This window comes from Dama dama, chromosome 24 (genome assembly GCF_033118175.1).
Source record: "Dama dama isolate Ldn47 chromosome 24, ASM3311817v1, whole genome shotgun sequence".
Lineage (NCBI taxonomy): Eukaryota > Metazoa > Chordata > Mammalia > Artiodactyla > Cervidae > Dama > Dama dama.
Window position 1 is genome coordinate 57,476,116 of NC_083704.1, and position 17,695 is coordinate 57,493,810.

Sequence of the window (17,695 nt, forward strand, 5' to 3'; positions counted from 1 at the left end):
CTCAAGCTGCAGGAGCTGGTGGGATGGGGTGGGGAGGCGGTTCTTTTCCACCCCCCCCCCCCTCAGTGGACTGAGACGGAAATGCAGGTCACACAGAATCCTGCCCTCAAAGAGGCATGCATGAGGCATGTGTCTGCTAGAGCAAGGATTTCAGCAGCAGGGAAGTATGTTTATCTTTTTGTTAGGTTCTTTCCTGATAAGGTTTTGATAAGTTTTTTTGTTCTAAGTAAGGGGCCTCAGAGAACAGGTTAAAGCTTAAAACCCTTTCATGCCCCTGCCTAAGGGACTTCAGAGAAAACACTTACTTTGTGTGTTCAATTTCACCTGTAGTCCCCTCATCTGCTTTTCTGAAACATCCCAACAGCCATTTGTTTCCATCCAGACAGAGTAGCTGTCAGTTGACTGAGCACTTCAGGGTGGACCTGAAGTGGTTCGTCCTGTGTAGCTGCACTCCCTCCCCATCCTGTGCATGACCATGCGTTTCTCTTCTCTCCCTACTTGCATCTGTGCCCCAGGTGCAAACACAGACTGCCGGCCACCGGATGACGCTGTGTTTGACATCATCACAGATGAGGAGTTGTGCCAGATACAGGAGTCCGGCTCCTCCTTGCCTGAAACACCTACTGAGACTGATTCTCTTGACCCGAATGTGGCCGAACAGTGAGTAGACATCGCCTCCATTTTCTGAGTTCTCATTAAGTACCTGGTATTGTGCCTTCTTTCTTTTTTAAAAAATACTTATTTGGGCGCACGGGGTCTTAGTTGCAGCACTCAGGATCTTCAGTCTTCGTTGCAGCATGCAGGATCTTTAGTTGTGGCATGAGAACTCTTAGTTGCGTGTGAGATCTAGTTCCCTGACCAGGGATTGAAGCCAGGCCCCCGGTAATGGAGCTTGAGTCTTAGCCACTGGACCACCAGGGAAGTCCCTGGCCTTGTGCTTTCCCATCAGAGGATTAGGAAAGCTCAGAAGCTGGACCGCCTGTCTTTCATTAAGGGAAGGTGCCTGTGAACAGTGCTCAGGGCAGGTGGTCCTTGAACAGCACCAGGACTTGGGGCGTGGTCAGCGTTGAGCCTTGTCAGAGAGTTTCTGGGCATTTCTGTCAGCAGTCCTCCTGATTTCAGCAACTCCATGAAGCCTTTCTTGTCTTGGGCAACTGTATTAATCCACTTAGGCCGCCATGACAGAATGCTATACACCAGATGACTTCAACAACAGAAATCTCATTTGTCAAGTTCTGGAAGTCCAAGGCCAAGGCGCCGGCAGGTTTACTTTTCCTGAGGCCTCCCCTTGGCTTGCAGACAGCTGCTCTCTTCCTGTTTCTTCATGTGGTCGGCCCCAACCATGGGCGTGTGCACCCTTGTCTCTCTGAGTCCTGATCTTCTCTTCTTATAAGGACACCAGTCCGATTAGATTAGGGCTCAGCTTATTGCTGTCATTTTAACTAACTTCTTTAATGGTCTTGGGCTTCCCTGGTGGCTCAGATGGTAAAGACTCTGCCTGCAATGTGGGAGACCTAGGTTTGACCCCTGGGTTGGGAAGATCCCCTGGAGGAGGAAATGGCAACCCACTCCAGTATTCTTGCCTGGAGAACCCCATGGGGTTGCAGAGTCAGACACGACTGAGCTACTTTTCACTTTTAATGGTCTTATCTCCAAAAGCAGCCATGTTCTGAGGCTCTGGGGGTTAGGACATCAACATGGGGAGTGAAGTGCATGTGCTCGCGTGCAACAGAGATCCAGAAGGACTTCTGCTGGATGATTCAGAAGAGCAGCCCTTCCTGGGCTGCCACAGCCGTGCTCAGAGCAACACACTGCTCTTTAAAAACCACGTCACAGAACCACTCCTCAGGCCTGGTAATGGTGCCACAAGAAAGGAAGCTCAGATTAATTTCAGTTCTCTCAAGCGGTTTCTCTCAGAAGTTCCTCTGGCTTCAGCTAAGGTCTCTTTGAGCCCCAGAGTTTAAAAGCAATAAAAAATATAGACAAGCCTGTTACCCAGCACTCCGTGGAACTGAGGGACTTTCCCCAACTAGCCTGGGCCCTGTGCCATCGCCATGACCCAGACCCTCCAAACCTCCCCACTGCTGTGGATGGACAGTACCCACACAGGGCCATCCATCCTCCAGCTCCAGCCCTCCACTGGCCTCCCCAGTTTTTCTGGGCCAGCTCTTTTCCAGCAAAGCTTGCAAGGAGAGTTGTGCAAGGGCTAGTTTCTAAATAAATGAAATAACTGCATCAAGTGCCACTGTATTAAAGTGTCAAGAGTTTAAGTCAGGAGACCCACAGCAAAGGTCAAGTTCCCCTCCCTGGCAGCCTCACTTGGTATTTCTCAGCCCCGGGGGTCCAGCTAAAATGCAGTTTCTTCTGCAAAGCACTGCCTGCTCAGAAGCTCGAGGGAGAATTGACAGGGTTCCTGTGTCCAGACATTCCTTGACCCACTTTCCATCCAGGTGGGGAGCTTTGTGATGGTTTTGCCCACTCATGTTGAGATCTCTATTCCTCTCTTCACGCCCAGAATTCAGAGGAAGGCTGGCACCAATCTGTTGGATTTATCGTCTGGGATTTCTGCTGCATGGGAGAAGATGCACTTAATCTTGGGAGGCTCTCAGCTTAGGAGATTTTAGGCTCCAGCATGTGTCCCCAGACTCGGTTATTCTCATGCTAGAGGGTGACTGAACTCATGTCAAGGATATAGCCAACCCCATCACCCACCTAAGGTGCTCACTGTGACCATGGGCCTTTGGTTTTCCTTTTGAAAGCCCCACCTTGAAGCCTTGCCTGACTGCGTGAGCCTGCAGTGTTCCCCCGACCCCCATGGGGACGGGTCTGACCCCTAGGGCATGTTCTTTTGGATTTGCACTAAGCCACCCTTTTCCTTTGTCACTTGGCAACTCTTCGCTGACTGTGCCTTGACTCCTGGCCAGGTGGGTCAGGGGTCAGGTGAGCCAGACCAGAACCTCAGGGCCTTGGAGATGGCTTCAGGCTCTCAGGTGTGTGAGAAAGTACCCCCTTAGCTCCCCTGTCGCTTCACCCCTCACCTTCCCCTTTCCTAGTAGGAACAAAAGCAGAAGGTCTTCTGACCACTGACAAATGTGTGTGTTTTGGTCGTGGGAAATCAGGAAGTGTTCCAGGGAAAGGAAACTGCCAGCATGCTGGCCTCAGCCTCCAGGGCAGATCCGGGGCTAATGGATGAATCTGCAGTTCCGTGCCGAGTCTGTATGGGCGAAGGGTAAGCCCTCCAAGTCAGTTCAGGGCCTGCCCCATCTCACACCTTGCTTGCACATTAACCAGAGACAGACACCTGTGTTTCCTGCGACTTTTTCTTAGGTTTAAAGCCACCAGGAGTCTGAGAAAGTGGCGGTGGGGAGAATGGTGGTACAGAGCCTGGGTTTGTGTACACATCCTTGCCAAAAGATTTAGAGAAAGAAATCAGCAAGTCAAAAGTAAGAAGTGGTCCAGGAGGGGTTAACGCTAAAAAACTCTAATCTGGAGAATGGAGGCCGCCTGGAGATCGTGTTGCTGAAAGCCCTTTGTTGGAGCTTTTTCCCTCAGGAGCTGCATCTGCCCTCACTTAATCCCGGTCCAGCCCTCCACAGAGTAGGGGTCATGGTCCTAGTTTCACACATCAAGGCACTGAAGTTCAGGAGGCCAGGTAACTCACTCCAGGTCAGAGGGTTGCAAGTGTCAGAACTAAGCTTTGTACCCAGAACCCCTCCCTCTCATCGCAGGCACGAGATGCATTTTGCAGCGTACTGCCACCTTCTCCTGGCCCTGTTTCCCCATCTTCCCATCAAAAAGCTGTGCTCCTTCCTTACCCTTCATCCACTCCCCCCTCCACACATGTGTCCTCAGGACGAACCCAGTTGTCTGCCCTGGCCCCCTGGCTGTGACAGGAAGAGGTCCCTCCCAGAACCCAGGCGCTCAGGAAGAGCTGGCAGGACGCCACTGATCCCTCAGCAGCCTCCCAGTGGCCCCGGCACGTGGCCCCGGGGCACAGGCCTCACCAGGTGGGAAGGTGGCATTCTCCAGACCCCACGGACATGCACACCCCTCCCCACAGTCCTCCAGGCTCACCTTCAGCCATCTCCCTGACAGAGGCCCAGCTGTTCTCAGGCCTGAAGCAGGCTGAGAAGGAAAGAAAGCTCCTTTCGCCCACAGCAGGGCTGGCCTCGGGTCCTCGGCCTCCCCCAGGCCTACCTCCCCTTCTTGAGCAGAGCATGTCAGTGAAGAGCTTGAGCTGCAGAGTCAGACCCTCCTGGTCAGGTCCTGGGTTGCTGCCTCGAGGTTCACTGCAGCCCCCTGAACTCAGCTTCCTCCCTGGAACGTACAAGATGCGGCCAGCACCCACCTCCACAGTGTTAAGAGGGTCAGATGTGTATCGTGTGGGAAGCCTTCCATGGAGGAGCCCTGTTTTTGCAATGTTTTCCCTGAGCTGTGAGGTCAAGGGTCACGCTGTGGTGTCTACTGCATGGGCCCTGGTTCACTGCACCACGTAGCTCAGGTGTCTTCACCGAAGAACATCCTGCCTATTGCCCAGGATTACTGAGCTCAAACTCTAGAGACTGCGCCAACCCACAGAGTATCTTAGCCAGCACCTACTTTAGAGTGGGTGCTCTGTGGTCAGTGCTTCGGGGAACTGTTGTGGGTTTATCACCAGCCGGGAGATCCAATGCCTGGTATTTCAAACAAAACGAGAACAGAACATGGTGAACATGGTTAAGGTTAGAAAGCCGCCTTTTGTGGTTGTTCATTCGCTCGGTCATGTCTGACCTCATGGACTACAGCACGCCAAGCTTCCCTGTCCTTCACTCTCTCCCGGAGTTTGCTCAAACTCATATCCACTGAGTGGGTGATGTTATCCTACCATCTCATCCTCTGCTGCCCACTTCTCCTCCTGCCCTCAGTCTTACCCAGAATCAGGGTCTTTTCGCATCAGGGGGCCAAAGTATTGGATCATCAGTCCTTCCAATAAATATTCAGGGTTGATTTTCTTTAGGATTGACTGGTTTGATCTCCTTGCTGTCCAGGGAGCTCTTAAGAGTCTACTCCAGCACCACAATTCAAAAGCATCAAATCTTTGGTTCTCTGCCTTCTTTATGGTCCAACTTTCACATCTGTACATGACGACCAGAAAAACCATAGCTTTGATTATATGGACCTTTGTTGGCAAAGTAATGTCTCTGCTTTTTAATACACTATCTAGGTTTGTCATAGCTTTTCTTCCAAGGAGCAAGCATCTTTTAACTTCATGGCTGCAGTCACCATCTGCAGTGTTTTTGGAGCCTCAAAAAATAAAGTCTGTCACTGTTTCCATTTTTTCCCCATCTATTTGCCAGGAAGTGATGGAACTGGATGCCATGATCTTTGTTTTTTGAATGTGGAGTTTTAAGCCAGCTTTTTCACTCTTCTCTTTCACTTTTATCAAGAGGCTCTTTAGTTCCTCTTCACTTTTTTGCCATTAGGGTGGTGTCATCTGCATATCTGAGGTTATTGGTATTTCTCCTGGCAATCTCAATTCAAGCTTGTGCTTCATCCAGCCCAGCATTTCACATGATGTACTCTGCATAGAAGTTAAATAAGCAAGGTGACAACATACAGTCTTGATGTACTCCTTTCCCAGTTTGAACCAGTCAGTTTTCCATGTCTGGTTCTAACTGTTGCTTCTTGACCTCCATATCGTTTTCTCAGGAGGCAAGTAAGGTAGAATGGTATTCTCATCTCTTTAAGAATTTTCTACTATTTGTTTTTATCCAGAGAATCAGAGGCTTTAGTGTAGTCAATGAAGCAGAAGTAGATGTTTTTCTGGAACTCTCTTGCTTTTTTGATGATCCAGCAGATGTTGGCAATTTAATCTCTGGTTCCTTTGCCTTTCCTAAATCTAGCTTGTACATCTGGAAGTTCTTAGTTCACATACTGTTGAAGCCTGCCTAGCTTGAAAGATTTCGAGCATTACCTTGCTAGTATGTGAAATGAGCGCAGTTGTGTGGTAGTTTGAACATTCTTTGGCATTGACCTTTGGGATTGGAATGAAAACTGACCTTATCCAGAAAGCCTTGCTGCACTGGGGTTAACCTAGCATCTCCGCCTTCAGATGAGTACAGAGTTGTCAGGTTCCCTGGTCCATCTTAGCCAACATTTGAGGGAAGAAAAAGAGGCTTTTCACCAGAGTTTTAGCCCCAGCTCTGCTGCATGGGCTTTGTGATCTCTCTGAACTTGTTTCCTCATTTGGAAGATGGGGTAGTGCCAGACCTCCTAACAAAGGGCATTGGGTCCTGTGGGCCATGAAGGGGTGGTTGTGTGGAAGGGGTGCTGCCCCAAGAGGACAAGGAGGGCCAGCACCCCCTCTGCTCCTGGGCCGGTGCTCTCTGCTCTGCCTCTGCCCCTCCAGGACAGGCAGCTTCTGTTTTTTCTCTCCCACAGCACCGTTTCCTCATTGCAGGATGCTCACTGGAATCCCGGGCTTCTGGCTCCAAGTAGCCCCCGGAATCAGGGTCAGCCTGTGTTCTCTGCATCTCAGATGGTGTGACCCCGTCCTGCCCCCGGGCTGCAAGTGCAGGGAACTCAGTGGCGGGGGAGACCCTGAGGCCTCACTTGGGGCAGGCTGCCTGGGCTCTTCCGGCAGCCACAGCCCACCTGACCTCCTCCCGCCAGTTGCATCCCAGGCCCCTTAGGTCAAGAAGTGGCTGTGAGGAGAGGCGCACGCTACAGGGAGGGGAAGGGCAGCTCTGAGACAGGGAGCTGGGCTCCACAGGGCTATCCTGTGGACAAGTGACGTGCAGAGTGCAAACCCTCAGGAAGCGGCGTGGGCTGTGCCAGGGCCTGCTGCCCGCAGTGGTGTGCACCCAGGAGGGGGCTGGGGAAATGATCTCTGCTCCCAAGGGCAGCAGGTGAGGCCGGAGTGTGGGCCCAACCAGTGCCTGGGGAGACAGAGAAGGGGGAAAGATGGAGCGGCTGTGCTTTTCCTCAGGACAGGCAGACAGGTGTTCCTCAGCTGTGGAAGGGCCAGTGCAGAACCTTTTTGCGGGCAGCCTGGACAGAGGGCCCATAACAGGCCTGTGGTGGCGCGTGGCCTGAGGGGACTGTTCTCGTTTGACTCAGCCAGGCCGGCACCCAGGAGGGGAGGAAACAGTGGTCCCAGCAGCCACCCCCAGCATGGCTCGGAGCACGTGGTTACCACCTCCCAGCGCTCCTGGACGGCGGGTGTATGGGTGGTGAAACAGGCTTGGGCGGGGGGGTCGCCTGCCTTGTCCTGGGGTGCACAGACATGAAGCTTTCCTCCAAGCAGGATCTGAGTCACCCCAGAGCCCTGGCTTTCCCCTCACACCACACTGCCTTCCTCTGTGGGGTCAGAGGCCCTAAACTGGGCCAGAAACCTCACCCATTCCTTCCCAGTTAGGGCCTCTGCCTCTTGTTCTGGGGCATTATTGGGGAGGCCAGGGGCTCGTGGCCTCTCTAGCATAAGTGCTAAACATTAAGGTGACCGCACAGAGGAGGGTGACCAACCTCCACCTCTCTGAAGCCAACATAAACAGGTTAAAGGTCAGCCTTGTCACAGTGAAAAGGTCAGATTTTGGTGTTTATGGAGCACTAGATGGTCTCTGTGTCCTGAGCAGAGCTCTCTGCTCTCCTGCTCTCTCTGTAAAGCTGCTCTCCCCAGGGGTGTGTTTAGCGTGTGTATGAAACAGTTGGTGGGGCCCTGTAGGCCCTGCAAGCCCAGGCTTTTCACAGCTGGGCCATGCCCTGCACCTCTGGAAGGCATGAAGCCAATCCTCCCACGCCTCGCCATTTGGTGGGCCCTTCCTCCCACAAATGCCAAGAGTGCTAAGTGTTTGGTGGGCATCCTCTCCAGCCCTCTGCATGCCCGGCCTAAGAGGCAGTAGGTACTGTTACGGTACACGCTGCACCAAAGCGGAAGTGGCTAAGACATTACCAACTGGTCTTAACCCGGTGGCTCAGTGGTAAAAAGTTGAATCCACCTGTCAATGCAGGAGACACAGGTTCGATCCCTGGGTCAGGAAGATCTCCTGGAGGAAGGCATGGTAACCCCCCTCTAGTATTCTTGTGGGAAATTCCCATGGACAGAGGAGCCTGGCAGGCTGTAGTCCATGGGGTTGCAAGGAGTTGGACACCGCTGAAGTGACTGAGCCGCACGCAGCTGGTCTTACCAGCCCGTGACCCAGGTCTGCCCAAGCCTCAAAACCTCACTGTTCAGCCTGTTCTGACCCCCTCCCCAGGTCTCTCTCTAGCTGTCATCAAAGTATTCTCCCTGTTTCAGTGAGTGGTTTTGCAACATGTGAGTCAAAAAGGCCACTTCAAGCCTGATGAGCAGGTGCTGGGGTCTAATAAACAAGTGACTGACATTTAAAACTCTGTTTCATCCCATGACCACATTTCAGAGGTAAGAAATGCTCCTCTTGTTCTGGGCAGGAGGTTAGAAGCCACAGTGAAGAAGTTGGTTTGTTACCATTGGTGTATGGATAGAGCACTGCCTTCAAAGTTGACAGTCAAAGTAAACTTATTTCCTGTGCTCTGAGCCCACAAGTGATCACTTTTGTTTTATTCAGGAATACCGCATTAAGATAGAATGTGCCTGAGGGTAAAAGTAGTTTGGAGAGATTTTAAAAGTTTTATTTCTCAGTCATGAAAATCATATGCTATTTGATATGCATGTGTGTGTAAAACATATACATTTATACATGATTTGTATGTGAGGCATTGAGTAATTCAGATTTTAAGAGCAAACCCACTGAAGATCCATTTAAGAAGTGCTGCTTAGATTCCTGACACTCTTCACCAGCTTTGCATATTTTTCTAGCCTTCTGTGGCTCACTGGAATCTTCATCCGACCCTACTTTGCTTCGGCCCATTCGTGTTTCCCGGTGCTAGTCCTTCCATATTAAGCAAAGATAGCAGGATTAACCAGCTATCTCTGTAAAAACAAAACCCCAAAGGTGTGACAGAACCTGAGCTCATTTCTGTCAGGCACCTGGTGAAGGAAGGTCTAAGACACCAAGGTCAGCACCGGTTTTCACGGCTGCTCTAATGTCCCCTGCCTACCAGCCATCAGAAAAGTTTTCGGAACTTGGAAACCCAGACTCTTACCTGCCTTCAAGACCTTTGTTGGCCATGTCCCCCTCTTCAACTCTTTGTCCCCGTCCCATTCCCAGTGAAGGAGAACCTGGGGTCTTGAGAATCACATGTCATTTCCTGGCATCAGTATTGTTGGGGTGGAGGAAGGAAAGCCCTCACAGCTTTCAGACTCCCCTTTGAGCTTAGGCTAGGCTGTGAAAAAGCAGATCTGTTCATGCCTAAGAAGCAGCAGCCCGCCCCAGCTGCAGCGTTGGGTAACCTCTCCATGAGAACGCACGCACTATACACAAAGCCTGCCTCATCCGGAAGACACAGCCGTGCTCCCGTGACATCCGGGAGCCGCCCTGAGCCCTACAGCTGGAACATGCTGGTGGCCTCCACATTGTGAGAGGCTGACGCACTCCTGGAAGTGTCCTCCGAACATGTGTGTTGGCCAGAGACACGCAGGTAAGGGAGGCAGCCTATGTCTTTCACAAGCTTCCAGAAATTCTTCCGAAACTTGAGGCCAACAAAGGCATAGAGCACAGGATTCAGGCAGGCACGCAGGTAGGCAATGGCCTCTGTCACTGTGATGGCGTAGTGGAAGCTGGTCATGGTGTCGTACTCCCAGCTCGTGCTACGGATGAGCTTCACGAGGTTGAAGGGCATCTGGGTCAGCAGGAACACCGCCACCACCAGGAAGATGATCTTCAGAGACTTGTGCTTCTGGAAGCCTCGAGCCTGAAGCAGGGTCTTGATGATGACCGAGTAGCAAACAATCATGGCAAGCAGTGGCAGGAAGAACCCCAGGGTCATCTGGATGGCCAGCACCATGGTGGAAATCTCCTCCTGATAACTGCAGATGGGCTTGTCATGGTAAAGGACATTGCCGTAGATGATCTGCGGCAAGGAAACCAGCAGGGAAACCACCCAGATGGACAAGCAGATGGCTTTACCCCAGGCCATGCGTTTGGCCCGCTGGTTGTAGGCCTTGGTGGCCCGCGCCACAGCGATGAAGCGGTCCACGGTGATGCAGGTGAGGATGAGCATGGACGTGTAGAAGTTCAGCGTGTAGATACCCAGCAGGACTTTGCACATGATGTTGCCAAAGACCCACTCATGGGTGCCTGCGTAGGCCCAGAAGGGCAGAGTGCAGACGAACACCAGGTCAGCCAGGGGCAGGTTCATCAGGAACACATCCGTCGGGCTCTTCAGCTTCTGGTAGAAGACATAGATGACCAGCACCAGGGAGTTCCCCACCAGGCCGCAGACGAACACCACCACGTACACGCACGGCAGGAAGAACTTGCTGAACCGCAGGAAGTCTTGGTTCCCCTGTTTGCTGTCATTGGAACTGTTGAAGAACCCGAAGTCTTTGTAGTCGTACTCAGCCATGTCGTCTGTTCTGCTGGACCCCTGGGAGTCAAACCACAGGAATTACATGCATTTGGGTTGAGGGTGACTCCTCCTGTCTTCCTACTGTCCCATTGCCCACATTCAGGGGGCAAATGTGCGTGTATGCATGCTAAGTCACTTCAGTCATTTCCGATACTTTGTGACCCCGTGGACCGTAGCCCACCAGGCTCCTCTGTCCATGGGATTCTCTAGGCAAGAATACTAAAGTGGGTTGCCATTTCCTTCTCCAGGGTAACTTCCCCACCTGGGGATTGAACCCGCGTCTCTTAAGTCTTCTACATTGGCAGACGGGCTCTTTACCACTAGTGCCTCCTAGGAAGCCCCCTCCTGTCTTCCCAGTGCCCTGTTGCCCACATGTAGGGGGCGAATAGTCAGTTTCTAAGTGCTCCCACTGTTCTGCTGGGTAACAGCACGGGATACTGGGGACAGCCTGTTCTGAGAGGAAACTGCTCAGCCTGGGACCCTGAACTTGCGGTAAAGTTCTCAGGACCCCACCCACATTCCAGAAAATCCTGTGCTGAATGGCCTTGGAAGCAGAGGTCATCACATGGTGAAATGGGGGCCCTGTCCTTTCGGAAGGACTGTGCTGGTCTTCGGTGGGGAAGCTGTCTTCATCTGCCTGGGCCTCACAGCAGGTGCCCACCCAGCCTGTGCCCCATGTTTTGTGAGGTTGACCCCTGGACCTGGAATTGTGAAAGCTATGGCAATTAGGGGTTCACCTTGATGGGCCTGGAAACCAAGAGGAGTTTGGTCCTTTCTTCCCCAGGTGGCCCGTTCATCCTGCCTCATCTTCCTGTGATGGGGAGACAGGTCGGGGAAGAGCCCAGGCTGCCCAGTGCTTTGGCTGAGTGGCTTCCTGCCCAGGGAACTGGGCGGTTCTCCTCACGCCCAACCCCAGCCTTCCCCTTCCCTGTCTGTGTATGATGTTCCACCCTCAGAGCCTATTTGATCTTTAGGAATCTCTTACAGGGTAGATTACATGAGAAGGGAACATTGCTCTAGCTTTTACAACCAACAGTGTAGGGCTGAGGGGTCTCCTTTAACAAACAGAAGAGCTGATGGAAATGGGACGTCAGGGGAATACACGGCCACAAACAGGGCCGGTGGTCAGCCCTGCAGTGGGGCTGCTTATAGCAGAGACCAAATAGCTGTCTTTCTTGCCTAGGGGTCCTAGCCCTTCAAGATTATCACCCCCTGTGACCCTGCTCTGGGCCCTGTGACCCTGCTGGGGACCACGGACCAGCCCCAAGGGTGACGTAGTCTGGTGTGGGAGCTGTGGCAGCATCAGCCTTGGGGGGCCGGGTCAGTCCCCTGGGGGGCCAGGTCAGTGACCCTCAGACACTCAGCACACAGGGGCTCTTGCAATGACTAGTGCCATAATCCACTGGCACCTCAGGGAGAGGTTTAAGAACAGGCCTTTGTCCAGCAAAGGCAGAATATCAACTGGCCAGATAAGAGGGTGTAAGAGAGATGATTTCTCCTTTCTGGTATCCTCAGAGACTTGACTTTTCCCCATGCTGGGTCCTAACTAGAAGGGATGGCCACCCTAGTGCACTTTGGTTGTTCGTGGGGTCAAAGCACCCTCTTGCTCCAAGAAAGGACCTTGCCTTTGGGCTAAGACTGCTCAGTGATAAGTCCCTCCTCCTGGACTACAAACTGTTGGCACTCTGAGAGGGAAAGGTCAGCCCGTAGGCATTCTGCCCCACCATCTCTGGGCTGCTAAGTTAAGTGGATCAAACGATGATGTGTATGTGTTATTGCTTCACATGGGGGCAAAAGCATGTTTATCATTTAGAACGTGATGTTGAAAGTAATGTCACATCTCCATTATTGCTTGACTTCCTCTCCCTTTTAAAAATACATTACACTGGCATTGCAGATTCCTCAGAGGACCCATGCAGATTCATTTGTAACAGTTGGTGAACTTAAACAGTATGTAACAGATTGGGACTGCATGGTTGTGTGCAGATAGAGTATTAAAAATTACTTTCCCTTCTAGAAATGTTAAAAACACTCATTTCTTTATTTTCTCTAACCAAAGTCCTCGGTTGATTTGTGAAAATTAAAAAAATAATAACATATCCAACTTTGGAAATAGTAAATATTTTATAATGAATAAGCAAAATATAATTTAGGCATGAGATAGAATATGACTGAAACATTTAGGAAGCACTCTTGACTTTGGAAAATGCAGTGCATTAAAGTTTTTTTTATTGGAGCATAGTTGATTTACTGTGTCGTGTTGGTTTCAGCCTTAGATTCTTTCCCCGTGTGGGCCATTACAGGGTACTGAGTAGAGTTCCCTGTGCCATGCACCTATATAGTAGTGTGTATATGTAATCCCAGTCTCCCAGTTCCTGCCCCCCCAAAGTATATTTCAATTGCTCGAAACAATGTAAGCAGAAAGTAGACATGCAAAATACTATTGGCCGACACTATTACAATGAACAGATGACAGAGTGAACGTGGAATCGATCATGATCTCAACCTTCTTTGGTCAGAAACCCCTTTGAGAGTCTCGTAAAAGCTGCACAGTGTCTCCCTCAGTGATGCACATACATGCCTGCAGTTGCGGGGATTCGTGAACTCTAAATCCCTCTGTTCCATATTCTGTGGACCTTTTGTAAGAACCTATGATAAGCTCCATGGTTTTGGCAAAAATTGTTTTTTAAAACGTACAAAAATTACATTTTATCAGCAGTTCACCCCTGACTAGTAGAATTAGTAGTGACTTATTTCCCCTCCTCCTTTAAAATTTTCTGTATTTGCAAAAGCTGTTACAGTTGTGTATTGATGTACATGGATAAAAGAAAGTAAACCATAAGCTAAGATAACAACAGTCTTATAAAATGGGAAAGAAACAAAAAAAAAAGGGAAAAAGAGATTAGTCAGTGAACAAACACAGGTAGCTAGCCTGCGCTAGCCCTCTGGCAACAAGTGCCTGAGCTGAAGTTTGAGCCAAGAGCTCAAACCAAACCTGAGCACTTGATACTGTACCACGCTGCGGACAGGACTCTGAGAATCCCCCCAAAATGTGGGTTAGCCCCTCTTTTAAGTATAAAGAAAAAGATAAATGACTCACCGGTAGAGCTGCTCTTTCAGTTTGTTAATCAGACAAATTTGCTCACAGCAGCAAGGTCTGCGTTTGTCTCTGATGCGGTCTGGGTTTCCGTTGAGTACTTGTGAAGAGTCCTCAGTTGGCGATGATAGGAGACCCAGCCCTCCCCCATCTTGCAGGTTAGAATCCACATGACCCAGCCTGCACCCGTATAATTTGGGAGTCAAAGAGATGAAGCAGTAGCTCCAATGCTGTGCAACACCCGCATCCTGGCGGGCGTCTTACCCTTTGACCAGGATCTGAGAGGGTTTCCATTTGTAAGCGGAAGGGGAGCCATGCACAGGTCTGGCACTGGTAGTCCACTGAAGGTGGAGGCATTTATACCCTAAAATAATATCATTCACTAGTCATATGTTCCTTTGGAGCAGTTTGGATCTGGACCGATGCAAAGTTGATGCTATGGCCTGGGTTCTGTGTGTGCACCTCCAACATACATGACAGCCCTGATCCCCATAGCAACCCTGCCAGTAGGTATTATCCCATTTCATAGATGGGAATACAGAGGACCATAGCCAGAGAACAACCCTTGCGGACTCACAACCAACAACTGCCACTTCCAGGATGCAAGCCCAGGTGTCTATCATCGCCAGGCCAGTGGGCCAGATGGCTTCTAGTGATGGGTCTGCCAGAGGGCCTGATGCAGCCCTGCCTCCTAAACCCACCCCACTCAGGTGGTGCTCACCGCCCTGCTTCTCATGGCTAGGATCACCAGTGAACAGGCTGAACCAAATCCTGAAGCGCCTGTCTCTCTCAACAAGACATCCCTTCACAGGGAGCCAGCCTCACATTTTGGAGTCTTTGAGCTTTGAGAGATGGGTTCTTCCCAGTGACAAGCCAACCGTGTCCCTTAGGCCCAGTTCACAGGGTGATGACAGAAGGGCCTGAACCTTGTCAAACAGGCTGACTTGGCTGTGCTTGTCCCCCTCAGCATGTCCTCCCTGCAGAAAAACAGCCCGGTGCCCTCCGTGACCGCGTATGTGCTTGAGAGGGAGGAGAGATGTGTATCTCAGAGGGAGCGTGACTGTACTTGTCATAAGCATTCTCCAGTGGGAAGTTCTCCAGTGGAAAACTCACAACTAAATTAGAGCCCCTCCCAGTCTGAGGGCCAGAATTTTATTTCTGTTGTCTTCCAATTTGGAGTATCGGTTGCTTTTCTTTGAAACAAAACTGAACTTCTTGACGGCAAGTACCCAATCATATGTCTTGGGTTTTCCCCAGAACATGCAAACAGTTCCTGAACAGAATCGGGGAAGAATAAAAGGGCCATGGCGGCTGTGCCCCCCACAAGTTCTCTTGGGGTCAGACTCAACTGCCATTCCCTTTTTCTGAATGCCTGACATTCTGGAGCCAGAGCCCTGGTTCCGGCGGCAGCTCTGGGACCAGGGCTGGGGCAGTGGCTGCTGGGAGAGGAGTACCTGCCAGGCGGTGGTAGGTGGTGGGGGCTGTGGAAGATGAGTGGAAAGACCCTCAGAAAAGCAGCCTAACCAGAGGGCAGCAGGCGGCGGATCAGTTGTGAGGACAGGGATGTGGGTCTGCGTGTTTCGGTCAGCCCATAGTTACCAAGTAATCAGACATCAAAACCAGAAGCGCCCTTCTTCACTTGGTTTTGTAGCAAAAAGGAAGCCAAAACCAAAAGAAAAACTAGTAAGAATTTAATTGTCAAGTAAAATGCACCCGAGCCCCACAGTGAATGTGGCCCACCGTATGGCGTAGCCTCTCCTTCCAGACCCGAGCTGTTGAGCAGAGCCTTCAGGAATGATGTGCGTGCCCTGTGTCCATGTGTCTGGCGCGCAAGTGTAGGTATCAGGCACTTGGAATGTGGCCACTGCAATCATGGAGCCAAGCTTTGAGTTTTGTTTTAATTCTGATGAACTTCAATTTAAGCGGCCACATGAGTCCAATGGTACTGTACTGTACTGGGCAGAGCAGTTATAAAGCAGAGACCTCTCCAGTCCACAGGAGGCCCCGTGTAACAGGCAGAGCAGCACTCCTAACTGCTGGCCTGGCGTGGGTGGGGCCCTCTGAGGAAGGCTGTCAGCAGGACACACAGGCCAGGAGGTTCTCTAGGCTCCATGCCTTCCTCAGACAACCTGAGCAGCCAGGAGTCTGCTCCCCGGGCAGTTGGCAGGATTGAAGTTAAAGAAGCAAGTAAGGGGCAGAGGCGTTTTGATTTGTGACAGGAAAATACTGTAGATCCCAGCTGCAGATACTAAGCTGGAGAGCGCCCCTCTGTGACCCCTCGTCCAGACAGGCGTGGACCCTGGACCACCTTGCTGGGGACTTCCTCGGCGTCCTTGCCCGTGGTCTCCAGTTCATTCTTGCTTGCTTCTGAAGTGGAGCAAACCTTGCTCATGTCCTTGAGGACATTAGGGACAGAAAACCACATTGGCTGTATGCAAGGCAGGTGCCCAGGCCAAATGTGGCAGGGGTGGCCAAGATGACCACCCCCAAGAGGGCAAGGTGACAGATATACGCGCCTCGGTACAGGTTCCGCTTGACTGACCACAGGCTCAGGGACGGAAGCTCAGATAGACAGGACAGGGTGATGTGCCATCACCCACAAGAGGCCACCATAGCTAGCAGTCGGCTCCCACAGCCAGAGCAAGGGGAGGAGGAAGGTCACTTGTGGACCGTGAGCTTTTCTGAAACATCTCAGTGTCTACAAAAGGAGTGAGGGTGCCCCCTAGTGGCCTTGCATTTGTTCCCTGTCCTCAAACTTCAAAATCCCTTAACATCTTCCAGCAGAGTTGCTTGAACATTTTCTGCTGCAGAAATTTACATGACTACCCAGGTGTGTTTGTGTGTAGACATAAAGTCAAACAAGAGCCTCTTAAAAACAATGCTTATCCTTAGCACACGCTGCTACTGCTGCTAAGTAGCTTCAGTCGTGTCCGACTCTGAGCGACCCCATAGACGGCAGCCCACCAGGCTCCCCCGTCCCCAGGATTCTCCAGGCAAGAACACTGGAGTGGGTTGCCATTTCTTTCTCCAATGCATGAAAGTGAAAAGTGAAAGTGAAGGTGCTCAGTCGTGTCCGACTCTTCACGACCCCATGGACCGCAGCCTACCGGGCTCCTCCCGTCCATGGGATTTTCCAGGCAAGAGTACTGGAGTGGGGTGCCATTGCCTTCTCCGTTACCATGATGCAAAAATGTGTTGACATTTTCTATTTAATTTTTAATATGCATCATAACTTACTCAGCTGATTCACAACTCACTGATTGGGTTGTAACCCACAGTTTGAAGAGTCATTGAAAGGAAAGTCTGTGTCCCTAATCATCGCCTTTGAGACTGCCTCACCCACCCATGCACACTCCCCCCTCCCGCACCACCCCACCCCCCCGTCACAGAGATCGCCGGCACGGGGCCTCAGCCAGGACTGGCAAGGGTCGTGGGACCTACTCTGGTAATACTTGCAGGTAATCAGGTTGTCTGTGTCGTGATGGTCAGAGAGGTGAGGAGATAGAGGAGGAGAAGAAATAATAGATTAGGACTTTTTTTTTTCAATCTCACCCCACGGCTTGTGGTATCTTAGTTCCCCAACCAGGGACTGAACCTGTGCCTCCTACAGTGGGAGCAGAGAGTCGCTACCACTGGACCACCAGGGAAGTCCCGGCATCTTTTATTTATTCACTTATTATTAATTTTTTTAACTGTTTGGCTTTTCTTTTTCTTTTTTAAAAATTCTTTTTTTGCTTTTACTTTTAGGTCTATGATCCACTTCTGAATTAATCTCTCATATCTGGTGCAAAGTATGATCAGTTGTTGTCACTGCCCTTTTGCATAGAGGTATTCAGCTTTTTTTCTAGCACCATTATCACATGGCATGCGGGATCTTAGTTCCGCGATTAGGGACTGAACCCATGCCTCCTGCATCAGAAGGTAAAGTCTTAGCCACTCGGGGAAGTCCCCTGATGTCTTTTATTTTTAATGCAGGAAAACTGAGAGAACGAACCACAGTTTTCAGCATTTGTTTTACATATGTTATTTATCTTTCTCATTTATGGTACTTGCACTTTGGACAAGGTTGAGGGCAAATGAAACGAGACAAGCTGACTGGCCCTCTCCCCTGCCCCTCTGCTTCCCCAGCTA

At 51.0% G+C, this 17,695-nt stretch overlaps 2 protein-coding genes across 3 annotated transcripts in view; one reads left to right on the forward strand and one right to left on the reverse strand.

Annotated features, from left to right (window-relative positions):
- The window catches only part of FYCO1 (FYVE and coiled-coil domain autophagy adaptor 1), a 79,223-nt gene that overhangs the window by 39,774 nt on the left and 21,754 nt on the right, over window positions 1–17,695 (forward strand). For both annotated transcript variants that reach the window (XM_061128814.1, XM_061128813.1), the window contains exon 14: window positions 516–660. In XM_061128814.1, the coding sequence (XP_060984797.1) occupies window positions 516–660 (145 nt within the window). The remainder of the gene's footprint in view (window positions 1–515; window positions 661–17,695) is intronic.
- On the reverse strand, window positions 8,292–14,087 carry CXCR6 (C-X-C motif chemokine receptor 6). Its single transcript, XM_061128812.1, has 2 exons — window positions 13,568–14,087; window positions 8,292–10,485 (listed from the first exon to the last, which is right to left on the reverse strand). Exon 2 carries the CDS (start codon window positions 10,462–10,464, stop codon window positions 9,442–9,444), a length of 1,023 nt encoding a protein of 340 aa, XP_060984795.1. The 5' UTR covers window positions 10,465–10,485; window positions 13,568–14,087; the 3' UTR covers window positions 8,292–9,441.